At 34.2% G+C, this 27,843-nt stretch overlaps 4 protein-coding genes across 12 annotated transcripts in view; 2 read left to right on the top strand and 2 right to left on the bottom strand.

The window, feature by feature from the left end:
• LOC140050422 (transmembrane and coiled-coil domain-containing protein 3-like) overlaps nucleotides 1-16,112 on the bottom strand; it is a 48,426-nt gene extending 32,314 nt beyond the window's left edge. The window contains exons 1-5 of one of the 4 annotated variants that reach the window (XM_072095593.1): nucleotides 15,968-16,112; nucleotides 13,544-14,297; nucleotides 12,677-12,862; nucleotides 11,836-11,964; nucleotides 3,106-3,198 (exon numbers count right to left, since the gene is read on the bottom strand). In XM_072095593.1, coding sequence (XP_071951694.1) covers nucleotides 3,106-3,198; nucleotides 11,836-11,964; nucleotides 12,677-12,862; nucleotides 13,544-14,218 — 1,083 coding nt within the window. In that variant the 5' untranslated portion in view covers nucleotides 14,219-14,297; nucleotides 15,968-16,112. Of the gene's footprint in view, nucleotides 1-3,105; nucleotides 3,199-11,835; nucleotides 11,965-12,676; nucleotides 12,863-13,543; nucleotides 14,684-15,967 lie in introns of those variants that run through there. The other 3 variants (XM_072095596.1, XM_072095594.1, XM_072095595.1) reach the window with 3 other exon arrangements.
• On the top strand, nucleotides 1,929-27,139 carry LOC140050427 (beta carbonic anhydrase 1-like). 6 transcript variants are annotated; one of them, XM_072095606.1, is made up of 5 exons: nucleotides 1,929-2,174; nucleotides 20,711-20,834; nucleotides 20,935-21,159; nucleotides 23,395-23,640; nucleotides 24,004-27,139. In XM_072095606.1, the coding sequence occupies exons 2-5, from the start codon at nucleotides 20,736-20,738 to the stop codon at nucleotides 24,223-24,225; spliced, it is 792 nt and encodes a 263-aa protein (XP_071951707.1). In that variant the 5' UTR covers nucleotides 1,929-2,174; nucleotides 20,711-20,735; the 3' UTR covers nucleotides 24,226-27,139. The 6 variants fall into 6 exon arrangements, with proteins under 6 accessions (XP_071951707.1, XP_071951706.1, XP_071951704.1 ...); XM_072095605.1 differs by having other exon boundaries at nucleotides 1,929-2,211; XM_072095603.1 differs by lacking the exon at nucleotides 1,929-2,174 and adding an exon at nucleotides 18,297-18,385.
• Nucleotides 4,786-8,669, top strand: LOC140050424 (uncharacterized). Its single transcript, XM_072095597.1, has 6 exons — nucleotides 4,786-7,033; nucleotides 7,123-7,284; nucleotides 7,383-7,571; nucleotides 7,773-7,889; nucleotides 8,015-8,291; nucleotides 8,580-8,669. Exon 1 carries the CDS (start codon nucleotides 5,487-5,489, stop codon nucleotides 6,972-6,974), a length of 1,488 nt encoding a protein of 495 aa, XP_071951698.1. The 5' UTR covers nucleotides 4,786-5,486; the 3' UTR covers nucleotides 6,975-7,033; nucleotides 7,123-7,284; nucleotides 7,383-7,571; nucleotides 7,773-7,889; nucleotides 8,015-8,291; nucleotides 8,580-8,669.
• Nucleotides 8,304-10,201, bottom strand: LOC140050428 (uncharacterized). Its single transcript, XM_072095608.1, has 2 exons — nucleotides 9,878-10,201; nucleotides 8,304-9,535 (listed from the first exon to the last, which is right to left on the bottom strand). Exons 1-2 carry the CDS (start codon nucleotides 10,188-10,190, stop codon nucleotides 9,213-9,215), a joined length of 636 nt encoding a protein of 211 aa, XP_071951709.1. The 5' UTR covers nucleotides 10,191-10,201; the 3' UTR covers nucleotides 8,304-9,212.
• Nucleotides 27,140-27,843: the final 704 nt, after the last annotated feature.

Below are 27,843 nucleotides of genomic sequence, written 5' to 3'. Positions count from 1 at the left end.
ATAAAAAATAAAGCTTTCTGGTAAAAGCATTGGAGAAATGACTCCATATCCTCATTCAGAATTGCCGAACAATACTCTTAGGCTAGTCAATCTAGCATTTTGAGTGAAACAAATTGCAAACAGAGATTTTTTTTTTTAAATGGTTACATATGATAAGGTGATTATTTTTTTAGCATCACACCTCTGTCACTCATCCCGAAAGTATGCAAACTAGCTTAAATATGCAAATAAGGGTGAAATTGCTGGGTTACCATATCTTAAAAACTACTAATCGTAGAGTTTGTTTTTGCACAGTCTGGTTCAGAATATATATATTTATATTTGCTCTAATGAGACATTTTACAAAAAAATGTCCGGAAGTACCAAATTTTGACCCTTGACCCCATTTCTCAATATTTGCATAAATATGACTTAACGTATATTTCAGCTCTACTTTACTGTATTGAGAACTTTTTAGACGGTTACATTGAACCAAACATCATATATATTCAGGTTGAAATTATCAGACCGTTAGGATAGAGTGCTCAATACCAAGGTAGAGCATAAATAAATAAAATAACAGCAGAAAACTTGGTTACTTCATTGTTTTAATCACTACAAATTTGTTTCGTACGACCAGCATGTAGCTGGCCACACTCTTCAGGTGAAATATAAAACATAAGTGACACAGTTGTCTCATAGTGCTTAATAGAAGTGAGTCATCAGGAAGTCATATACAATAGCCTATTGTTTTAGATAAACTATTTGGATCTGAAATTTAGTAAGAATTTTTTCCTATGTCTACAAGTAGAGACTAACTCGTTCTTACGGTTCAGTGAGCATAGCTCACATGAAGAGTGCGGCCAGCTACATGCTGGTCGTACGAAACAAATTTGTAGTGATTAAAACAATGAAGTAACCAAGTTTTCTGCTGTTATTTTATTTATTATATATATATATATACAGCATATATATAAATCCAAAGGCAAATTACTGAAAAATGACAATGCTGTGGGTATCAGTGGCTGAATCTCAATAGAGATACAAAAAAAAAGGGAAAAGCTAAATCAAAATGATAAGTAAAACAGCCAGAAAAGTAAGCAGGGCTTTCGGGCAACACTAGCCCTTCATCAGTGCAAGTGAAGGAATCTGGATAACGTCATTGTATAAGAGTTGGCAAGTGCTGCCTGGGTGGACAGGAATAAAAGAAATACAACAAAATGAGGCAGGGTGGAGTCTGAATAAGAGTAGAAAACAAAGAAGGTTGCTTGGTAGAGATATAAAAAAAATATATATACTGTAAGTTGCACTGAACAAACATACAGTATGTGAGCATTACTCCATAGACTTAACAATAGCGAGCAGTCCATCCAATAAACCCCATTTCAAGATGGCATTCAGACCAGGGAGTTGTTAAACTCCCTGTTCAGACTATACTTTCAATTGGTCCTTGCTTTAAAATTGCCTACCTATACCTGGCTACAGTATCTTTTGCTACAGGTACTATTACCGTGTATTATTTATATCATCGAACCCAATTGTGATCTTTGTACGAATGACATTACCAACTACATGGAAAAATACCAAAGCTAACAGCTGGGGTCCCAAGTCTACCGCTACTCGCGGTAGTCTACCGCTTTTAGTACCCATCTACCGTGCTACCGATATCTCGACGTTTTCTACCGCATTTTCAAATTTCTCCATATTTTTGGCCAAATTGATTTACGGTTACACCCAGGCTCAGCCCAGGTCAACAATAGTCAATAACCAGACAAAAGTGAGGCAGGATGTTGAAACAATGTCTATTCATGCAGTCTCCGTGGTCTATTATTGTATTTTTATTTGTATGCACTGCCTTTGTTAAACCGTAACAATAATATAAACATGCACAGTACTACACGCCGGACGTGTAAAAAAAAGAAGCGTGCAACCAACCGTGAATCAATCACGTGGTAACCGGAATACGCGATTATCAATTTTGAGAGGATCCAAGTTTTAACTAAATAAACGCTTTGATTACACAGTGGTTGAGACACGTTTTTAATAGTTATTACATTTTTAAACACCCTCATAATTAATGGACTCTACCAATGTTGATCTGCTGCAAAGAACAACAGATCGCACGAGGTTGTTGAGGCAGTGTTATTTGGTTTTACTGTACGATCCGATTACGAACTTGTTAAATGATTTAAAAGGTATGGATTCGCCAAGCAAGTAGTACCTAAGATTGTCGTAAGCTCTTTTGTTCAAACTTGTTATTTATATAGCAATAATCCACCCATTCCGGCATGCACGCTAGGCCTCTAGCCTAGGCCTACTCCTCGATCGATCGATGTCGCTGGTGGGGAATTTCCCCGCGATAATAAATCGGCGAAATATATAGCTCATAAACGGCCTACATTTTACTCTTATATCTTTAATGCCAGTGTAATTATGTATGGATAAAACAATATAAAACTAAATGTTTTTCATCTGAAATAATATGTTAATTCGCTTAATGTAGCATATAAGACGGAAATAGTTTATTTCAATCTTGATTGTTTTTGGGTTTAAAAATGGTAGCTAGGGCCTAGAAGTAGAAGGCCTAGGTCTGTTCCTAAAAAAATGTATTAAATTCTATTGGGCAATACTATCATGTGGGAATATTATACATTATGTAATTAAGTTAAATTATGTTATGTCATGAATTTTAGTTAAAATATATATTTTTTTAATTCTTTGTACTGAGGAAGTGTCCATAAAAAAAAATATATATAAAAATACTGATGGATAAACTTATGTAAACATTAAGCCAACTTATGTGTAAATATTGTATGTAACATACTGATCATGATGGATGAAAGACTTAAAAAACTTGCTATTTGTAAATATTGTAAATAACAAGTTTTCAAGAAGTTGTATATTTGTTTGTCTGATCATTAAATGCCATGTTATGTTGCATTATTAAGTTAATTAAGAGATGTAAACAACACGCGTGTTGATTTTCACTTCCCTGCGCGTTGACTTTCGACGCCCCGACGAATTGAATGAGGTTTACAACAAAATCTCCTGCGAATGGACTTTCCCAAGTTGGGACCTCTGTAACAGTAGTTATGACAAAATGTCTATTTATTTAGAGAAACATACCTTTCTTATTTTTTCAGGTGAAAACTCCAATCCAACACAAAACAATATGAAAAATGCACCAAACTCACTTAATGTTTCTACTTGAACAACAGCCTACAAAGGAAAATTTAAAAAAAAATGAAAATTCAACCTGATATTGATAATATTAAACTTTTTTTGGCATTTTCACAAGTAAAATTGTATCAGTATGAAATGGGGATGACATAGGAGGTTTTCAGAGTGTAAATCAATTAGAAGTTTACCTTAATACATATACATGCAGTTTAATTGTTTCCCAATGCAAAATATATATTAAAAATGCTAAAATTAATAATTTTCCAGTTTTTACATTTTGAATCAACTATATTACTGTAGTTGATGCACAGTTTCCCAAATTATTTTAATTTCTTTCTCTATGTGCACCATGGGAAATTTCTATAAATTATATTTGACCCATTACAAACATATTTTTGGCCAGTGCAACAGCTAAACGCTCTGCTCCGGAAGTCGCTAAAAATGCTGATTTGTTAACGTTTTGCCCTTTTTTAAGTTAATATATACTTTAATCTATAAAGAATACAATATTATACAAATATAACCTTTCATCATTCACCAAATGCCATTATTTGTACCATTACACGAATATAAAACATTCATTATTTGTTTTATATAACATCTAAATAGATTCCTGTCATTTGAATCATGGAGTAAAGAATAAAAGGAGACACAACTCGGCCTAGCTATCCAGTTAATCGAACTAGTATCACGCTGTGCGGTAGTGCTTAAGCATAGGGTAATAAACTTCCCATAACGATCCTTTGAAGAACATCCTGCTTACCCGTGCAGCTCGCTGCAGAGTCGGCTCTGATTACGTAACGCCCTAATTAAGGAAGAAGCCAGGCATGACATCGGTGACAAGAAAAGTAAACAGAGGCTGCGCAGTAGTTTCTAATACATCATAGTGAAGCATGACCTTTGTGCAGTTGTTCATTGTTCTTTGAGCTTTTTTCTCGAAAAAAACGTTTAAAAATCGAGTAATTTTTCATGGAGATATCGCAGTTTTTATACCAGCTAACAAATTAATCATATTTTTTATCAAGCCATAGACGTATCATTTGGTAAGTCGAAATTTTACCGTTTAAACAACTTTTTAATTTACGAACCCTAGTGCATTTTGTAGCATATAAAACACTCTAACTAACTTATTTTAAAATTATATTTTAGTGCGCGCAAATGCGCGCATGAAAAAAATTGTATAATTTAAGCTCATGAATATTCAAAAATATACGTATAGTAGAATTCCAACGACACAATTTCTTATTTTTATTACTATCATGACATTTAATTTATGTTTCAGTCTATATTATGACTGTTTAGTTCTTTTATTTTAGTCTGATATTGTATAATTAAATTAATATCATAAAATATATGGTTTTTACGATCAGAAACTTAGAGTTCAGTGAAATTGTAGGACTAAATTATCTATCGTTTAACGATGTGTGGACAAGCCTACTACACAGTAGGCCTATATTTTCGTAATATATTATTATTTAATAAATTGCATCATATAATGATGGACATATTTAGTGCATACCTTAACCGGTAGGCCTATCAATAGGTTAATGCATAGGCGCGTCTATAGTGATAAAAAACAATATAAATAATAGTAGCAATACGTTTTTTATTAATATTTAATAATTGTAATAACGTTAGAAATAGTATTAGTAGTAATATTTTATTAAAGAAGAAATTAATCAATTGGTTTTAGTTTTCGGATAGTCGTTATTATGAAATATGGTATAAAATATTACGAGAATATTCGTTTAGTATCAACATGGAGTAAAAATCGTTACTCCATTGTATCAACCCGTAACAACAACTACAAATTACATGTGTTGGTTAAAATTCAATTACAAATATAGTCTATGCTCTTTTGTAATTATAAGCCATTGTTTAAAAGGATTATGTACAGTTCAGTACATCGCGGTTAGTAAAACAATCTGCATTAGATAAAGGTCTTTGTGCTATTCCGCCTGTTTAGGCCTAAATAAATATTAGAAGTAGGCCTATTTTGTTAACTTAAGAAAATAGAATTTAGATTTATAATAATTTATTATTTATAGGCCCCTACTCATTACTGTTTTTATGTCGTTATTTCAGTTTAAATGAACGAATTACATCAATTGAATCTGGCAAATATTTGCCGGCTATGTCAATGTAACGGTACGACTGAGGAACATCGAAATCGTTCATTACCTTTCAGAAAGGAGTAATACAGTGAACTTATCACAAAATGGCTGAATATTGATGTTAGCAACGATGACGAAAGTGTACACCCTCCTTATATATGCTCAAAATGTGAACGAAAATTGCGAAGTTGGCGTGATAGGGCAAAGAAAAAGATGCACGTAACAGTTTCAATTGAGGTTAAGCCGTTTATTGCACATTCGTCTTCTGATTGCTTAATTTGTGGTCCTGCTGCATTAAACCGCGATGTTCTGGAGATTGAATCCATAAAACGAGGCTACATTGTAGTAAAGGAAGAAAAACGCCTAATTTTAATTGAATTTGATTCAGCCATTTTACAAAATAAGCGATGCGTTTCTATTCAAAGCAACGGTAACTGGGAAATTGTTATACGAGGTAAAAAAATAGATCATAAAAACTGCGCCTTTCTTTCAGATATACCAGAAGTTTTGGAAACCGAAAACATTAGCACTTTTCTAGATCTCATATCTATGCCTTTATGTGGTGGTAACCTGATTCCAGCCCCTTTGAAAATGAAAACTTCTTTTAAGGGTACAAATGGGAAAGAAATTGCCTATGTTGAAGATGACATTATCATCCATGTTAAGTGCGAAGTTTTTGTAGCAACCGGTCGCCAATGTAAAGTTTGTCGCGTGTATGGAGTAAATGTTACTGTTAGAGCGATGACGGCGTATGCACGCAAGAGAACGAAAAACTTCTTAAAAACAGAATCATCGTCACATTTGACGTTTTCCGTTCTTTCCGAAGAAGAAAAGAAAAAAAGATTACAGAACATGAAGAAAGATAAAAAACGTCTCACAGCAAGGAACAAGACACTAACAAATGAAATCGCAGAAATGCTAAACAAGGAATCTGTGAAGTTAAACGACAAACAAAACGATGCATTTTGCACTATTCTAGATGAGTCTAAATGTTCGTTGAACTTTCCTGACAGATCTCCAGAAAAACTACTTTTTGAACAACAACTGCAGGCAGTAGCGTTACAAAACAAGAAAGGAATAAGATGGCACCCAGCTATAATGCGCTTATGCATGGCCCTACACACCAAATCTCCTGCCGCTTACCAATTTTTAAAGAAGTGTGGGATGCTTGTGTTACCACACATAAACACTATCAGCAGGTACAAGCACTTTACAGATGCTGTACCTGGTATAAATCCCGATATTTTAAACACGTGGCAACAGAATGTTGTTATTGCTATTGATGAAATGAACATCAAGAGCGGGATGGTTTATAATCACAAAACCGGGGAAATCGACGGTATGACAGAACTGGGAGCACTGAATGAAGAACTCAAAGCGTTCCGAATGTCAGTAGAAGGACGAAATCAAAGTGAATGCGCAACGCATGTCCTAGTAATCATGGTGATGGGCATCTTTACGAGTCACCGACTACCCATTGCATATTACCCATGTCGAGCAATGACAGGGGACCAACTATTTCCAATTATCTGGAATATTGTTGAAGCTCTAGAATTCTTAAGCTTAAAAGTCCGTGCAGTTATTGCAGAAAATTTTTCAAAATACACAGCACTGACGACGACCGACTGCAATACAAGACTGTCAACCTGTATGCACGCGATAGAGATATATATTTCTTCTCGGATGTCCCGCACCTTATAAAGACAACACAAAACAATTGGGAGAAGTCTTGGTCCAGCAGAACTTCAAGAAAGCTAATGGTAAGTTACCGTATACGTTACCGTATCTAAACCGGTTAAATACATTATTTTTTGTAGAACAAATAATAATAATCTTCTTTTGTCCACAGAACAAAGGAAAACCAATCAAATGGTCGCATCTGGTAAAAATCTACGAACATGATATAGGTCTTGAACAGAAATCTCCTGGACTAAGAATTTTACATAAACTAAAGAACGAGCATATCTACTTGACACCATCATTGCGGATGTGAGTGTACCTTGCTGCACAGGTATTGAGATCAAAAGCTATGTTAATGAACCTATATGTCACAACCGACCCTACTATCCTGATTTGACATTTAATACTTTTTAACACGTTTTCTCACAGGTACTTAGTAGCACTGTTGCTAACGCTTTAGAGCTACTTGGTGATGACGAGCTTTCCTCAACGGTACAATTTGTTAGGATGTTCAATCGTTTTTTCGATTGCTTGAACGTTAAGAATTCTTACGAGGGTAGGAATAAAAGAAATCCAGATCTTAACCCATACCGCAGCTCCAATGACGAACGCTTTACGGTAGGTCCTCGTCATAATGTCTAGTTTTTTATTCAAATAAAACAAAGTGCAGTTATATTTGCTCATTATTGTATTATAGTAGGTACAGTAAATTTATTTCATGTTATAAAAGAAATGGCTTTTCAAATATGTACGGTAATCATGAATGATAAGCCAGCCTACCTACATTCAGACATTTATTTGATAATTTTATATTCTCAGTGGCTGACAGACGTGTTTTTGAAATACATCGACGACTGGGAAAATCAGCCTACAGTGGGAACGGGAAACGCAAAACGCTGCTTAGTGAACAAACACTTACTGGCTTACGGATAACAGGTATGAACAATTATAATTAAGTTCGTGACCCGTTAACAGCCTGAATTGTGTCAACAACAATATATATTTTTATATATATGTACAAATAAAAATATTTAAATTAATTTTCTTTTTAATTCTGACAGTGAAATCTTTTGTTGAGCTCTCTAAGTTGTTGCTTGAAATACCGGGAGTAGAATTTATTTTGAGTCGTAAGTTCAACCAGGATCCGTTAGAACAGTATTTTTCTAAACAACGCAGTGCTGGAGGGCAAAATACAAATCCAGATATCACCCAGTTATTTAATTTTACATGCTACTGGACGTTGCATCAAAGCTGCAAAAAGAGGAAATACAAGAAGAGAGGGTGAATCAGTCTCTAACTTGCTTGATGGAACACCTTTGGCCAAGAAAAAGAAGTAAAGTAAGACTAATAACATCGTACTTATTTTATTAAACTGGTAAATAAAAAAAAAACATCATCATCATAGCCTAATATTAAAATATATAAAAAAACATGAAAACATTTTATCGCCAAGGAAAAACCAAATATACATTGGCTAATTTATGTCGTGCTATATTCAATTGTTATTAGTATTATGTAAAATCATTGTGCGTATTAATTTCATTTCTTTGTATTTGTCTTTTTAGGTAGTCTTTTTCTAAGAGGCTTTTCTGACTTATTTGTTTTTGTTTCTTCTTTTTTTCTTAGTATCAACATGTTTACTCGGACAAACGCAGTACAACGGATTTTAACGAAGTATTTTATCACCGTCGTCAGGAAGTGTGTACTGGGTGCACCGTGGAGCTTTCCGTCGACAAGTGCGCACCACAACTGTTGTATCATAGCGTCGTTAATAACAATGTTTATTATCTCGTCATTCATGCTTAATGATTTGAATGTTAATATTTTCGAAACATGTAGTACTCGTCTAGTCAAAACTTCTACCCTCCTAAAGAAGATATAAACATTATGGTTGACTTTAAACAGTCCCCCTCTACTTTGCTTGTCAATCCATTTTTTTGAATACGTATAGAAGTTATCTCCGTCAGGTTCAACTCCTTCCTTCGGATCCCCTTCCTTCCACGATGAGAGCATATGGCAGAGAGAAGAGGCTTTAGTGCCTTTAAACCGTTTAATCAACGCGAATGAAATGTAGCCAGCAACATACCGTATAACTTGTTCGTCTTTGGAAGTCAGTAGATCTTCATCCTGGTTATCCGTTTCTGTCGGTTTCTCGACTCAGTTCCGTTCAGCCACAATATTGGCGTACATTGTCCTCATCACATAACTGTAAAGTATATCTGATACTCTACATTTTCTGCCACATAATGTTTTCCAATGTTAAAAAATGTCTTCATCCTTAGATATAAGTGAATTCAACTCCCTGAACATGCATTCATTAGCTTCTGGTCCTAAAAATGTATTGTCACCGCTGGTAACCACAGTCCACAACTTTCTTGTTGTTTTCCGAGCGAATTCTGCAAATGTTGACATATTATCTGTTAAGATCTGTGCCGCTATTTCTTGCGCTATTTCGGCGTTAGGAAACGAGCCACTGAACATCGGATGTGATTTGATTGACAATACAGACGTTCGTAAATTTTCGTTGGCAAACTCCAATGCCTCGTCCCCGCTATACCCGTTTTTGGGGCGTTTCATTTTACCTAAATAAATGTAAAGAAAATAAATTATAGGCTTCACAAAACATTAGTGGAAATCGGCATGCTTAAACTTATATCCCACTTATGTTTTCCCACCCCATTTATTATACTAGACGTTTTTAGCCATTAAAATTAATCTTAAATACACTTTTTTTTTAAATTTTTGATTTATTTGTTGTCGTTTTATTAGTTTATTTCATTTACACGTAAAATAAAAGGCAATCCAAATAAAATATATAAGCCTAATTAATAGTTTTATATCAACATTTGAAGAGTTTTGTATATGTCTGCTAAACAGAATACTGTAGTTGAATTCATTACTTTTTTACAATCATAAAAGCTTACCTTTTTTTAGTTTTTGGGTGTGCAAATTATCTGTAGAAATGGCGGATTCGGTGCAAACGTAACATTTCCATTGGCCCTTCGGTAGAGAGTCTTGTGTTACTCCAACGCAACGAAAATGGTACCATTTCAAACATTTGGGATTTTCGCACCCTATCATTTCTGCATCATCTTTTTCTTTACAAACACAATTAAACTCGTCTGTCACATCTTCGTCACCGGAATTAAAGCTTAAATCTTCTAATTCAAAATCTAAATCGGAAAAGTCGGACTCGTAGTAAAGGTCGTCTTGTGCAGTTTTCTTAGGACGCGTCATTTTGATTGTATTTGAAGTATTTTTTTATTTTTGAAAACATATAAAATACAACCAAGATTAGGATTAATCTACAACGATCGTACTTAGGCCTAATTTTATACTCGTAGGCTTAGGCCCTAAAAACCATGGAGTAAAGAATTATTTTTATTATTTGCTCAATGAAAAAATACGTCTTTATTAAACCCATTAATCCATCATTATATGATGTATTCTAAATTTGTTTTCATCAGCGAAACGTCTTTTTTTCCGTACACAAAATGTTTAAAAAAGTACTATTAAACGATCGTTTAATAGTGCGTACTATTACACGCCATGTGACCCACATTCGTCCAATCAAATGACAGGAATTTATTTAGGTGTTATATAAAATTGGTTATCTGCAACAGTTATGTGATTGTCAAAGATCTTTATTTTTTCTGTAATTTTTGTGTCTCTCGTATCTCTAAAATTTGCAAACATAACATTTCGTAATTTTCTCAACAAATCGTCATTCACGTGAGGTTGTGCAGCTAACATTTTCATGTCGTTTACAATTGCGCAACGTGACCTTACACACGATTTTATAAAATTTGCGTATTTAACATAGGTAAATTGAAACTTAGCAAAAGTGTAATTTATATCATGCGCTAACTTTGTAATGAAAAAAATGGCATGTTTCACAGAAAGTTTACCAAATTTTAAACCATTCCGATATAAGATCACATCATACGATAACTTCAAATTAAACAATTCACGCACGTTTTTGATGAAAACGTTCACAAATTTGTCAAAATGATGTATTTTAAAAAAAATTATGAAAATTATTTTTATTACACATTCTGGAAGGTGATGAGTTGTAGATATATGGCTAACCGGATATTGTGACATCATCGTATGGCCACTTGAATATGAAATATAGGATATTTGTCTTCATAGCTGATCATATCTGAGCGCATCTCCACTTATCCGTATTCCATTTTCCCCCAGATTTTGATATTGTCTAGGTCAATTAATTATCTTTTGCATGATTTACCATTTTTAAAATTTTGATGATATCATGTTCAAATGCATGAATTACTGAATTGTTTCTCAGATAATTCCCTTCCAAAATTGCTATGTTCGTTTTTCATTTTGATGAAATTGGAATAAAAGGCGGGTAATTTCACCTATGCTACACTATATGTAGTATATACAGTATATAGTGTATACTGTATATATACTTAGACACAAAATAGAGAGCACAGTAACAACATTTTATTTTCTTCAGGTCACAATGGCATAATCTTTTTTCGTTGCGCAATATTTTGACGTATGACGTGCACATTTGCGCGGTGGATATCCTAACTTGTCCATAGTGACTTTTCAATTTTAGTATTGGAATTAAATTCGTCATTTATCAACCCAACAAAACTAGGCAGCTAAAAATGAGTGAAATAAAAAATTTTTGTAATACAAATTATTTTGAATGGCAACCTATCTTTAGATAGAGATGCTTAGTTTTTAAAGTTTTGAATTGGCCAGTAGATTTAGTTCCACCTCCCAAAGGTGTGTACCTCGCCATTCGATTCCCAAACTAGATGCATGGCAATATTGTTTCTTCTTTTGTTTAATACAAGTGGGCAAAAATTAAAAAATATTTTAAATAGTTATTTTGTAATTACTGTACCTTGATAGCTCCAAATCCTGAAGACCCAAGAATTACACCTGCCATAATATAGCCAAACATTGCTGGTAAATGAATTGAGTTACAGAGCCATCCACAGACAAATGCCACTATCATAAGAATGATGATATCCTAGTAAACAGAAACATAAATGTACGCAAGTTACAGTATTTTGAAAACATATAAAAACAAGATGTTTTTAAAGACTTTTGACAAAATTTGTCAAAACTTGAATTTGCAAATAATCTGTTGTAGGTTAGGATGTCGGATGTCGTCCCTAAACCATCGCGGCCAAAGTCAAGTTGTTTCAACTCATCCCCACGGCAACTCAAGTCACCGTGGTCTCACATAAACTTCGGTATACGTATAAGAAAAATAATAAATATTTATTTATTGTAGTATAAAGTTATTCTTTATTATTTTTGTTCCTAGTCTAAAATTATTCATTTAAAAGTCTTCTTGAACAGCTATATTCCCCATGCTCTTTGTTTGCAACTTTTTCATTCTATACTTTATTGGGGCCGATTTGACCTATTAATTTGTGGTTGAGTTCACTTTGACTTGACTTTGGCCGAGATGGTTTATTTTATCTCTAATCAGTTGAGTAGCTAGCCAGGTATACTTTTTATATTCTTCAAAGCCTATCTATGTTCACGGACACGAACTAGTTTTTACTGTAAGCAAGGCATTTTTTTGGACTGCCGATTTAATTTATAAATATCTTTTTGAACTTTGGCATACAAAAATATAATCATTAAAAATACTTCAATTAACCTTTTCTTGTTCCTGGCAAGATTGTGCTTGAAATGTCAAATAATAATAATCATCAAAGTAATTTGTTTACCTGAATGAAATGATGGTCTTCATGGGGAACTGTTGTATCTTTAGGTTTAGTTAAAACATACTGATTATTATTAGTGTCAACCAACAAACTCATAATATCTTGATGATTGTGTCGTGTATTTGAATTATTCATATTTCTACCATTCTCATCTAAACGAACAACTGCTTCAATAAAAGCACCTCGTACCTACAGATATATAATGAAAACTTTGAATGTGCCAATTCTGATATTATGATTGATGATTCTGTATACAGTGCAATTCATTCTTCGTTTATTTCTGACCTACTGGTCCAATTTGGTGCCATTTTGGATACCTGCCAACATTTGGGAGTGAAAAGTTGGTAGTTGGTCACCGAGAGAAAACATTTGGCTTGAAATATTCAGGACTAGGCTATATTCACACTGATTGCAAGGTCACTTTTTTCTTTTGTTGCATCCTTTCTTGGAACAAACTCTTGATTCTTTCAAATTAATTTAAAAACAATGGTAAACAAGGCTATATACTGTATATGGCTGCAGTCATGTGCTCAAGTTTTTACCGACCAACATAGTGAGCTGTAGTGTCGGGTTACACGTGACTAAAATGGATACAGTGCATATTTGATTATTGATAAATTCAGACACAGAACGGAAGTTCCGACATTCATGACTATTATTGTTACATATTCATGACCTAAATTGTTTTCCCACTGCCTTTTAAAATATGATACCGTGATAGCAAACTATAACAAAATGTACCAATACTACAATAAATAAAACACTTGATCAGTGTGAACAGGGCCTTAAATGAATCTCTAGTGAAAGTATGGATTGTGTTTTATGATATACAATCATTATTAGTTTATTATCAAACAAAAATTGTGTTACCTGCTTTGATTGATCAAATGCATGATCTTCAATACGATTTTCCAGATTATCTGCTGCTATAGCAACCTCTGCCAAAATCTCATCCAAGATAAAATCAACTTTTGTTCGATTGTCTCCAAAAGATTTATTTCCTAGTTGTTTTAAATGCAATTGATATTCAACTTGATGCTTCTCAGCTGCCAATAAGTCATTAAACTCTTGTTCCTCTCTTAAAGTTGCCTCTCTTAATGCCTCAAGTCTCTCAAGACTACTGTCTTTTATGTTAATTATGTCTTTGTAATCTCCTTCCAAGTCTCTTTTCAAAGAATTAATTGCCATAAATATTGAATTCTCACTCTCATTTAACTCTTTTTGAAATATCTCAAAGGTATGTACTTGAAATTGCCTTTCTGGTGCCTCAATTTCCTGATTTTGTTTAACTTCACTAATTGCAATATCCAGTTTTTTTATCACTTTTTTCTTCATTAAAAGAAGTCCAAGAATATTTTCACAAGAGTTTTCCAGCCATGCTGTATGTCCTTTGTCTTGAAGCTTTTCGAGGAACGAGCGCCCTCTATACAGTTTTAATTCATGATTAGCCAGGTCTTTTATAACTGGCTTAACCTTTAAACTATTGGAAAATACAAACCCCAACATCAGCTGTCCAATGAGTGTTAAAAATAATTTAGATGTCATCCTAAAGGTAGATTCTAAACGGAATTACAATTTTATCATGATCCTTTCATAAGCATACAACAAAGGTAGCTTCCATTTCCTGCAATTAACAAAATGTTCATACTGTATTTACAGTTTTCAAATAAACGCCCCAAACCCTCATAAAACATCTTTTAGGAAAAACTCGCCCTCCAATAAACGCCTCAGCCACATGCATAAATACACAATATTATTAGATACAGTATATTTCTATATTTGTAGCTTAGGATTCATTGACTTATTTCATGATCTACAATTTACCAAGCATTTTTACTGTATTTTATCACTTGATATTAATTATGTTGTTGATTTATTAATTTAATTAATGCATTTTACCATCACCCAAAAAAAAGAAATGTCTCCAGACTATTCTAGACTAGCTTACCAGTAGTAGTAGACTAGAGGGTAGCCTAGTTGGTAACAAATCATTTCAGTCGTGATTCAAATCGGTTGGTAAATTATAAAAATGTTTTCGCCACCAATCCATCGAAGAAACACTAAAATGCCGTGAAAACATTTTTTTTCAATCATACAGTTATGTAGGGCGATCTTTAAAAAAAATTTTACAGTAATTTTTGTTCTCATACAACCCTCCGTACAGAAGGTACGATTTTTCAATCAACATAGTGTCCTAAAATCCACTGAAAACGCTATGTTATTTTTGTTTTTTCTGCTCGGCTGGTCACGACTGTTTTTCATCTCTGCAAGATGGCTTCTGTAGCACGAAAATCTAACTAAAATGTTACTGTTGATATTGTACACGGTTTTTGCTAACTTTTAATGAATAAAAATCAACAAATTTATCATTATAACATGTAGTGTTTATAACTCAATGATCGAAATTATATCCTTGATATTGATTGATCGATATTCTTTGAAAACTGCACATTATCAGCAGTAACATGTTACAGAATTTTTATTGACAAATTATATTGAAATTAAACATTTATTTCCATAATAAATGCATTAAAAGTAGATGCATTCAACAGAGTTTTTAACCCTCTATTATAGTTGCTCTTTTGGCGCTCCATAAAAACAAAATATTGAACTTTGAGTACGGTATGCGAAATTCACGAACAGTGTACGAGAAATACGTCTGTAAAATCATCAATTTAAAGGATTATTTGTTAGTTTTTATGTGATTCTTCTTCATAAAAGTATTTATGAGGCCTAATTATTAATATAAAATACGACGATCTGTGCTGGGAAATTGGGATGGGTGGTCTTACTCTTACTTAGACCTAACTAAAAAGCCGCCAAGGCTTAGCTAGGCTAGGCCCTGGATAGCCGAACTACTGTAGTGTACTACTACTACTAGGGCTAGGCCTAGGCCTAGTCTATAAAAATATAGTAGCCTAGAGAGTGGTGGCTAGTACTAGGCCTAGCCTAGTTAGTAGTAGGCCTAGCTAGCTCCCTAGCTAGGCCTAGTACTAGGCCCCTCTCCCTAGTAACCGTAGTATTTAGTAGGGTAATCATTTAGTAAGGTACTAGGCCTCGGGTAGCACTACCTCGGGATAGGCATAGGCCTAGCCTACTACTAGTAGGCTAGGCCTAACCCTAGGCCTAGTACTCCTAGGGCCAGGCCTAGCCTAGCCTAGTAGTAGTAGGCCTAGACCTAGTAGTAGGCCAGTACCAGGCCAGGCCTACTAGGCCTAGGCTAGGCTAGTACTACTAGAAACCGACACCGTCTGTGACATTAGCAACTTCATATCTTAATATAACTTTCAGTACTAGAAAGACCATTGATTGATGTTGCGTCGTACAAAAACTGGGATTTTTAACGAGACAATTGAATTTATCCACGTACGACGTCTCTCCTCCCTCTCTCTAGCTCCACATCGTACCGTGACACCCATCCACCACCATCATCGGAGGTATTTTCCCTTTTTTCAGAGCGTCATTTCGACGATCTACTTCTACGGAGCGCCATTTATGCCTTTATTTACTTCCGAATTAGAAATAGTACTACGGTAACTGCTCCAGTGGACCAAATTTAGCACCGGCGGTGGAGCACAGTGATATAAAATAGAAATAAGTCACTAATTTTAATATCTTTTCGTATGTAAATACACTGTGCTCAAGTGGACACAATTTGGCGCCAGTGAGGAGCACAGTGATATAAAATAGAAATAAGTCACTGAATTTTAATATCTTTTCGTATGTTAATAACACTGTGCTCAAGTGGACCGAATTTGGAGCCATGGGAGCACAATGATATAAAATAAAAATAATCACTGAATTTTAATATCTTTTCGTATGTTAATACACTGTGCTCAAGTGGACCCAATTTGGAGCCAGGAGAGCACATTGATATAAAATAGAAATAAGTCAATGATTTTTAGTATCTTTTCGTAAGTTAATACACTGTGCTCAAGTGAACCCAATCTGGAGCCAGTGGAGCACAGTGATATAAAATAGAAAAAAGTCACTGAATTTTAATATATTTTCGTATGTTAATACACTGTGCTCAAGTAAACCCAATCTGGAGCCAGTGGAGCACAGTGATATAAAATAGAAAAAAGTCACTGAATTTTAATATCTTTTCGTATGTTAATACACTGTGCTCAAGTGGACCCAATTTGGAGCCAGTGGAGCACATTGATATAAAATAGAAAAAAGTCACTGAATTTTAATATCTTTTCGTATGTTAATACACTGTGCTCAAGTGAACTCAATTTGGAGCCAGTGGAGTACAGTGATATAAAATAGAAATAAGTCACTGAATGTTAATATCTTTTTGTATGTTAGTTACGATATTGAACTTATATACCAAGTTTGAAATATTTTTGAATTCGATAAATATTTTTTCTAGAAGTTTTTGTATGTGACTATTTCCCTGTGCTCCACTGGCGCCAAATTGGATCCACTGGAGCACAGTGTATTAACATACGAACATTTCTTTTGTTAAAAAAAAATACTCCTTGATATATATATACATATATATATATATATCAAGGAGTATTTTTTTTTTAGAGAATGAGATCTTGTGGATGAAAATCTGTGATAATACCATATATATATATATATATATATATATATATATATATATATATATATATATATATATATATATATATATATATATATATATATATATATATATATTTAATTTAAGTTGCTCAATTTACAGGGAAAAAATCGAATTCCTAACCGTTTTTTTTGTTGTCAAAATCATTATTACAGTTTAACATAATATATGTGTCGGAATTGTATGTTTTTTCATAAGTATTATCTTAAGCGAAGGCAAGTTATTAAAATCACTGATGTGGCTTGAAACCATTTTTTCTTTTGGTTTACTGATGGAGTAACCGATATTGAACATATATACCAAGTTTGAATGAAATATTTTTAAATTCCAGAAGTATTTTTTCTCGATGTTTTTGTATGTGACTATTTCCCTGTGCTCCCATTGGTGCCAAATTGGGTCCACTTGAGCACAGTGTATTAACAGACGAAAAGATATTAAAATTTAGTGACTTTTTTCTATTTTATATTACTGTGCTCACTGGCGCGCGCGCCAAATTGGGTCCACGTAAGCACAGTGTATTAACATACGAAAAGATATTAAAATTCAGTGACTTAGGCTATTTCTATTTTATATCACAGTGCTCCCCTGGCTCCAAATCGGGTCCACTTGAGCATAGTGTAATACGAAAAGATATTAAAATTCAGTGACTTTTTCCATTTTATATCACTGTGCTCCACTGGCGCCAAATATTAGGTCCACTTGAGCACAGTGTATTAACATACGAAAATATATAAACATTCAATGACTTATTTCTATATTTTATATCACTGTGCTCTCCTTTCGCCAAATTGGGTCCACTTGAGCACAGTGTATTAACTATTAACATACGAAATGATATTAAAATTCAGTGACTTTTTTCTATTCTATATCACTGTGCTCCACTGGCAACTGATGTTGCATTAAGTTTGTTATTTATTTTTAAATAAAGTGTACAAAAAGAATTTCTGATTTTATTTGACCAAATAAATTCTGTGAGAGCAGTTGACTGAGTAACAAACGCGTTATTTATTTTGAAAATGTTATAGTGATTTTTTGACCAAAGTTAACCGCTGAATACAATGCGTTCGTTTCGTTACTGTTATTTATAAAGATCGAACGCACTCGATTCTGGAATTGCGACGGTGAGAAATTAACCTTTGAAACTTGTAATATACTATTAATAATCAATTCCAAACAGGTGACTGCTCTTTGGTGGTAGGATTTGTTGTTCTGGTGGTATCTGGTATCTGGTGGTATTACTACTATCTGGTGGTGTAAAGTTTAGTGTAACTGTAGGACTCGCACATGATTCACCTACTACTACTAGGCCTAGGCCTAGGCTAGTACTAGGAGGCCTAGGCCATAGTTCCCAGTAGTTAGTACTAGCCTAGGCCTAGTAGTAGAGGCATCCTAACTAGCCTAGGCCTAGCTAGCCTATTTTCCGGTATGTACGTCTTCCATCTGGATTTATTTACAATACACTACAAATCTTTTATGATGGTGGACAATAAATATTATTGATTTGGGGAAACTATACGCATTACCATCCAACATTTAATAATCTAACTAAACTAGCCTAGCTAGGCCTACTACTAGGCCTAGCCCAGACCTACTGTAGGCCTAGGCCTAACCTTTTTTAGTTGGGTATTCTTTTAGTTAGTAGGCCTAGCTAGCTAGGGCGTAGGCCTAGCCTGGTAGCGGGACGATTCGGCCCTAAGACGATTCAAGTAGGCCTAATAAATATAAAATATATTAAGTTTTTTTAGTAATTTATTTTATATTGGGCTATATCAAAATTGTCAATATCAATAAAATACGGATTGTTACACCTTTAAAAACACAAAGTGGGATGTTCCGTCCCACCAAAAGTGGGCCGAATAGTCCCGGGCCGAATCGTCTCAGGGCCAAATCATCCTGGAACCGCCTAGCCTACCCAGGCCTGCAGTAGTTGTTGTGAACGAAGCCAGCGACATAAATAAGTTTTGCCGTGTACGGTAATGCTAATCGGTATCGCCAGGTAGATCGCCTGATACGGTTTTATGATATAAAATGATGTCGAGTACATGTTATTAAGAAAAAGTCCCCCCAACCGAGATTTGAACCCGGAATCTTCTGCTTGATGTCCTAACCATTTGAGACCACTGAGGCTTTTATGGTATTGTTGGAACTCGATTGGATCGCACCTCCTTAACACTCTAGACATGGTACGGTACACACACGCACCAGAGATCAAATTGATATACCCTCATCTTTACAATATTTTTATTCACGAAGTGGGATATCTGAAGAGATATATTATATATAAACACATCAGGCGCAGAACATGAATTCTAAACCACCCGGTTATATACTGAAATTTAATTAATTAACGATAAAGATGAGAAAATCGGTGAGAATGAGAAGGGTTATATATTTCCCTCAGCTGGCGCTTTGGGAAATATATATTCCCTCGAAAATAATATTATTCCCTCGGGGATGTCAAATCTTATATTTAACCTCTAAGCAGTCAATATCTGTATAATATTAAATATTATGTTAGCATGTACTTGATAACATATTATATCATAAAACCCTACGATGCGAAGTATTGTGTTTTTTGAAAATCCTTGTAAAAAGTTTACAGTAAACCACATATATTTAGTTCTGAAAAGTACTGTTGAGTTTCTCGATATTTCTACAGTGACGTAATGGCTATGAGGACTAACTGGTTGAACCCAGGGGCCCCCGGAGCTTATGGGGGCCCCTGAGTAGTACAGTACCTAGAGAAGAAAATAGGCATTAAAATATGTTGAAAAAGTCTAAAAATGCCCTCCTCAACGTTGGAGGGCCACTTAGTTTCCTAAACCAGGGGCCTCAGGTCTCTATATTACGCCATTGCATTTCGATCAATATACAGTACTTTGATCATTCTCACTCCTCAGGATTATCAAATCAAAATATATTGATTAAAAAGTCGAGAAATTCAACAGTTCTTCAGAACTAAATATACGTGGTGTACTGCATACTGTATATCAAAATGTTTCTTGTTTTATTTTTAAGTTTCTGAAATTATTTGGATGGATATAATCTGGCGCGGATTCAGACGGGGGATAAACAGACTAAATAGATAACTTTTTTAACTCTCCGATCCTCATTTCTGTAATACAGATCCTCTTATTTCTGTTGAGTTAAAGGAAAGTGGCTATTAGCATGGAAAAATGTGCATGTAGTTTACTATTTTCAATCAGAATGATTGACCGTGTTTTCTATCAGCGTGTTCACCTTGTACTTGGTGCTGATAAGACAATAATTATGGAACATGGTCAACCTTGCACATAGAAAGAAAACGAGGAATTTGATGCGTTAATCCGTGTTGATTGAAAATACTAAACATGCACCATTGGTTGACCAAAATTCCACCTTTTCCCCTCCATTTACAATTGACAGCTAACAAACTAGCATTATTTTAGACCTTATTTTTTAAATAGTGATTGTTGAACTGACAATTTGAATATGGGAATTAAAAAGATTTTACAAGGTGTAATGAAGTATAGGACAACTGTGAAACCTGGGATAGTGCAGAAAATGAAGGCAGTTACTGATCACCCAAAGGTAAGTTTAAATAATTATTTTAAATTGATTTTACCAACTAAAATATGGCTGGCAATGATTACTAATAATTTAGCAATACATTCCATAATTCGTTTTGCAGCCAATAGCTCTTGTATTCACTTGCATGGACAGCCGGATGTTGCCAACAAGATTTACCCAAACAGACATTGGTGATGTATTTTATGTTCGTAATCCAGGAAATATGATTGCCCCAAATAATTTATCTTCCAAATGTGATTGTTTAGAAGGACCAGCAGCTTTGGATATGGCTTGTAATTTAGTAAAAGTTCAAGATGTTGTTGTACTAGGTCATTCTGATTGTAAGGTTAGTATGTGAAATTTAACACAGACAAAAGAAACTGAAAGACTGCATTAACAGTGAGATCAAACAAATGTGTTAGTCTATGCTATAAACACTGTTGAAAAGTGACGCATTATAGTCCATGTGAGGTTTTTTTAAATGTGAAATCACATAAAGAAAAACATTTTCTGAACAGATTCACACAGTAAATGTCGATTTGGTGGTTTTCCTTTTTGTGTCTTGCCATTCAAATGAACAGATTCACCAGTGAATGTAGATTTGGGGGTTTTTCCTTTTTGTGTCCCTCCATTCAAATGAACAGATTCACAAGTAAATGTCGATTTGGGGGGTTCCCTTCTGTGTCTTGTTATTCAAATGAACAGATTCACCAGTAAATGTCGATTTGGGAGTTTCCCTTTTGTGTCTTGTTATTCAAATGAAGAGATTCACCAGTAAATGTTGATTTGGGGGTTTCCCTTCTCTGTCTTGTTATTCAAATGAACAGATTCACCAGTAAATGTCGATTTGGGGGTTTTCCTTTCTGTGTCTTGTTATTCAAATGAACAGATTCACCAGTAAATGTTGATTTTGGGAGTTTCCCTTTTTTGTCTTGTTATTCAAATGAACAGATTCACCAGTAAATGTCGATTTGAGGGTTTCCCTTTCTGCGTCTTGTTATTCAAACAGATTCACACAGTAAATGTCGATTTGGGGGTTTCCCTTTCTGTGTCTTGCCATTCAAATGAACAGATTCACCAGTACGTAAATGTCGATTTGGGAGTTTCCCTTTGTGTCTCGTTATTTAAATGAACAGATTCACACAGTAAATGTCGATTTGGGAGTTTCCCTTTTGTGTCTTGTTATTCAAATGAACAGATTCACACAGTCATACAGTATACAGTATTTTTACAGAATACACTGTATATAATAATATACAGTGTAGCATAGAAGAAATTGCGAGACCAATCTTTTATTCCAATTTTTAACATGATGACGTCATCAAAATGAAACATGAAGTTAATAATTTTAGAAGATAATTATCTAAATAATTACATTCATAAAAAATTGCAGAATTTCTGGCACGTAAAAGCAAGACACTCTTTCAAACGCGACAAACTTTTACGAAAGAGATAAAAATCCGACTTTTTGAATTCAACATCCGACATCCGATAGACAACATTTTTACATGAATTCATATCTACAATTCAACAGCTTTTATAGTAAGCTTTAATAATGTGGGTTAAACTTATCATTCTGATGATCTATAACATATCGATATTTAAATTAAGTAACTCACGTTATTCTAATTTTTTTATATGATAACATAATAAAAATTAAAATTTTTGTAACTCATGTGAAAGAAAATTGATTTATCAAGAACATGTATTTAAATCTAGAAAAAAAAACGAGTAACGCATTAGCGCAATGCGCTCTATACAATTCTATTTTTTAAATTCAAGTGGCCATATGGTGATGTCAGAACATCCGGTAGGTACAAATTTTACATGAAATTATATCTAAAACTCATCAGCTTCCATAATACATTTTAAATAAAAAATAGGGGTAATTAAAGTGATTTAAAATTAGTATATTTTTTCACAAATTTGCATTAGTTACCCCTTTTTTTACACATGATTATTAAAGTACACGTGCGTTGTTATTTTGCAATTAAAGTTCCTCAAAATGAATGCAATCTACTACAGAAAGTATAAAAAAAACAAATTGCAAAAACGACCTTTCCATGCTGCTTATGAGCTGCGTGCGCAAATGTGCATGCAATGTAAAAATATAAAATTTGAAATGCTCAAAATGAGAAATTGATTTTTCGAAATATAAGATTTTAATTGTGTGTGCGCGTGTAATTTCTTGTGTAATAAGCCATTTTTATTCCATACAAAGTTGACCCTTATATAAATTATGATTTTATTAAGTTTCAATAAAAATGACTTATCGTTCTGAATTCATGATCAATCATAAAATTTCATAAAATCACACATACGTTACGCAGCGCAACTTGGGCGTTAATGGAAACCTTATTACAACATCTTCAGATAAAGGTTTGAATTGTGGTAAAGTTACAACAAGTTTTTGAGATAGGCTGTGCACAAAAATCGTGGAAAGAAAGAAGAATAAAGTGGAAAAAAAAGATCCTGACAACCAAAGTTGCGGATAACCAACTAGAATGGTGGACCCCCAGCCAGCCAATTTATTGTTCAGCACAGATTGTACAAATAATGAGTAACTTTTTTGTTCTCACAGGCAATGAATGCATTACATGCAGTACACTCACAGTCACATGCGAAATCCAAGGATGATGGAGTTGATTCCGATTCTCTTGTTAGTCGATATCTTCTTCAAATAGGAAATCCTACATTGGTTAAGTTTGAGGATCTCAGTAAACGTAAATCAGCTGCATTGTATTTTGAGAGTGAAGTTCCTAACTTGTCTTTTAATGCATTTATAGATCCTGAAAAACAATTGACCTTAATTGACAGACTTTCTCAGGTAACTTATTGCGCAGTTTCTGTTTTCTTTTTAAAACCTTTTTATCATTATACCTCGTTGGGTATCAGCTGGTAAACACTAGGCAGTTTTTGATTTCATTTTAATGTCAACATGGGTGGGAAATCCCACCAGTAGACTAACTCTTCACAAATTGTATAAACTTGTGCGGTACTATTTTAATTCATTGACCGGTATGAAAGTGCAACTTGGAAACACCTTAAGAGTAACCTAAGGCTAGACCTAGCCAACATCCTAAATTATCTGAATGAAGACTGGCCTCTTAGTAGTGCTAGGATTCCTAGGACCTAGGCCGTAGCCTGTATTATAATACTGTACCACTGACATTATTTATTTTGTTAATAGGTTAATACTCTGCAACAACTTCTTAATCTTTCCACTCACAAGTTCATCAAACATCAACTGTGTAAGGGTCAAGTCAGACTCCATGCCATGTGGTTTGATATCTTATCTGGAAATATGTTCATCTTTTGTTCAGAGCTGCAACGGTTTGTTGAAATAAGAGAAGACACAATAGACCATCTTTTATGTCAATTGAAAATTAATGATAAAAAACAACAAAGTTAACATACAAAAGCAATGATGCTTTTCAAACTATTAAATACTATATGTTATGAAGAATGCCATATAAAGTATAACGGGTTCATTTTATTTTATTTGAAAACTTATTTTAATACTATTTATTAAATAACTTTATAACACACCTGAATAGATTCTTGTCATTTGATTGCAGGATTGTGGGTACACATATAATGGAATTGCACTCTCGGTGGCGTAAGTGTTCAATGGAGTAGTTGAATATCATGTGACCCACAAATCCTCAAATGACAAGAATCTACTCAGGTGTGTTTTAATTTTGAATATTGCACAAAAAACATATTTATTTTATGTAAGGTTTTTAATTTGATCCTTTTTAATGTTACATTATTGCTTTAAGTATGATTTTCACTAAATATTTTTAATTTTTGTGTCATTGCTGTTTTCTTTTACAAAAATAAATGCCTGTATCACAAATTGATCCAATGTCCTACTTACCTAACCCAATGCTCAACTCGTTCTTTGTAAGTCCTGTAACTCAAGATGAGGTTTTAAATATAGTTTGTTTGTTTGTTTGTTTGTTTGTTTTATCTTTATATACTGGGTGACCTCTTCAGTCAAAGACTGATCTCCCAGAGGGCCCAGTTGGTGATCAGTGGCCGTGATGTACTAGTACACCGGGGTAACCCCCTACTCGTCTCGAAAGATGTACTAGGTTCTTTAAAGTGCACACGAGCAAGTTGTGTACACTGGACCTACGGTTTATAGTCCTTATCCGAGAAGACTCGTTCTACCACCAGAACCATGGAGTGAGTGAGCCTCGAACCCCTGCCGATGTTAACAATTTAAACCCTAACAAAGGATCAGGGAGTGATAATGTTGAAGCAAGTACAGTACTTCCATAATCAATCCATTTACACATGCTATTAACTGTTCTTTTTCATTTGCCACATTTCCTAATTTTTTTAAAAAGGCCAAAGTGTTTCCAGAATTAAAAATGTGCAAAAGATCACGTTTCAAATTATTGTCCCATATCTCTCTTAAGTATCAACTTCTCATGCCATCCTCGATCTTGTACAAAACATTATTGACTCATTTGAAAATAATAAGTTTTTACTAGTTATATTCATTGATCTATCAAAAACATTTGATGTCATAAGTTACTCTATCCTTTTTCGTAAATTATCTAATTATGGAGTTAGGCCAGTAGTTCTAAGTTGGTTTGAAAGTTATTTAAAAAATCGTAGTCAATATGTTGATTTAGGTTCATCTCGATCATCAGTGAGGTATGCGACTTGCGGTGTGCCACAAGGATCAGTCTAAAAACCCCTCTTATTTTTAATTTATGTAAACAACCTTTCTAGATCAAGTGAATACTTCGGGTCATATCCTTTGCTGATGCTACAACAAATATTTTCTCTCACAAAGATATTAATTCCTTATATAACATTGTTAATACTGACCTTTTCTTACAAATTAATGGTAAATGTGTTGATCGAAAGAGTTCTACTTTATTTCTTGGTGTATATATAAATGAACATGTAAGATGGACTAAAGTAAAGTATCTAAAGTAATTGACCAGTTTATTCTGTAAATTAACACATATTTTCCCTCTACACATCCTCATTACTCTCTATAACACTATTCTTCAACCACATGTTCTGTATGGTAATGTATTATGGACATCTGATTATCCATTCAATATAAACAAATTAAACTAGACATGTAACTCGTCACTTTGACGAGTTAGTTATCCGCACGACAAACGCCACGTGCACGTCATACGTTGGAATATTGCACACAGAAAAAGATTATGGCATTATGACCTGAACTGAAGAATATGATATGTTGTTATTGCTGAATTCTGTTATTTTGTGTCATAAAGTATACACAGTATAATCTGTATACATATCACATTCACATACAGTGTAGAATAGGTGAAATTACGGGACCCGCTATTTATTCCAATTTTTAACATGTTGACGGTTTCAAAATCAAACTCGAATGTAGTAATTTCGGAAGGAAATTATCTCAGCAACAACATATTAACGTGTACAAGAAATTTTTCTGGCGGGCCTATTGCAGCAGACAAAAAGTCTGTCGTTTGTGATACTGGTATAAGGATGCCAATGGGCATCCCATGGTGGTAAAATTAGGTGGTATCTCTCTCATCTAACCTGGGCCAATTTTTTAGCACCTTTCGGGGTCCCCTGGGTCTAGACGCAGCAGGGAGTACCCGGCAGACTCCCATTTTCATTGACTTCAAGTGACCCCCAACACACTTAAATAGTCAGATATTGGTACCTAGCTCATCTAACCAAATGTCTCTGGGCTGCCGGTCTATGTGGCAAATCATCAAATGCTTATATAGTAATGTCAAAGCAAAGGTTAAAGTGGGAAATGATCTTACAGATCAATTTAAAAATAAAATTCTAAAAGAAAGTCCTAGCCTTGGAGTTATCTCCCTATTATAAAACCAATTTCACAGGTGCAAGCTTAAAATTTAAATTAAGATCGAACACTTTACCTCTTGATGGACGAACCTGTAATTGGTCTAAGAAGAAATATCTGGCCAGTGCACTATATGTCAGAGTGGTGAAATAGAAAATATACAACATTTTTCATTTAATTGCCAAGCTCTTAGCACTATAAGAGAGATTGAATTAGTAAAGCTAAATAATGACCTTGACATTTTGGATGAGTCTGCAACATGGGACAATTTTATAAATGCTAATGTTAATAAAAACCAATTTTAGTTTTTGGGGGAATATTAACATGGACCTTAGTAATGCTGTATTGACAGCATTTGACAAATATTGTAAAGATTTTCTTAAAGTTGCCTGGGCAAAAAGATCTGAGTTAAAAAAGAGCTAATTTGCATTGTTGCTAATTTAATTTTGTTTAGGCCTATTCTTATTTTGTTTATTATTTACCAATTGTTTTGTTTTTTTGTTACTATTGCATTTAATGTTTATGTATGTATCGCTGAATGTACATTTAAAATTTGTTTGGTTTATAACGTTTATTTGTATGTAGTTTAAGTTGACGCACTACTAATGAGTGTGTTGCCACTGATCCAAAAGTGCACTACTAATGAGTGTGTTGCCACTGATCCAAAAGTGCACTACTAATGAGTGTGTTGCCACTGATCCAAAAGTGCACTACTAATGAGTGTGTTGCCACTGATCCAAAAGTGCACTACTAATGAGTGTGTTGCCACTGATCCAAAAGTGCACTACTAATGAGTGTGTTGCCACTGATCCAAAAGTGCACTACTAATGAGTGTGTTGCCACTGATCCAAAAGTGCACTACTAATGAGTGTGTTGCCACTGATCCAAAAGTGCACTACTAATGAGTGTGTTGCCACTGATCCAAAAGTGCACTACTAATGAGTGTGTTGCCACTGATCCAAAAGTGTACTACTAATGAGTGTGTTGCCACTGATCCAAAAGTGCACTACTAATGAGTGTGTTGCCACTGATCCAAAAGTGCACTACTAATGAGTGTGTTGCCACTGATCCAAAAGTGCACTACTAATGAGTGTGTTGCCACTGATCCAAAAGTGCACTACTAATGAGTGTGTTGCCACTGATCCAAAAGTGCACTACTAATGAGTGTGTTGCCACTGATCCAAAAGTGCACTACTA

The sequence above is a fragment of the Antedon mediterranea genome, chromosome 5 (genome assembly GCF_964355755.1).
Source record: "Antedon mediterranea chromosome 5, ecAntMedi1.1, whole genome shotgun sequence".
NCBI lineage: Eukaryota > Metazoa > Echinodermata > Crinoidea > Comatulida > Antedonidae > Antedon > Antedon mediterranea.
Note: the sequence above shows the minus strand (reverse complement) of the source record. Positions and strands in the feature narration are given on the sequence as shown.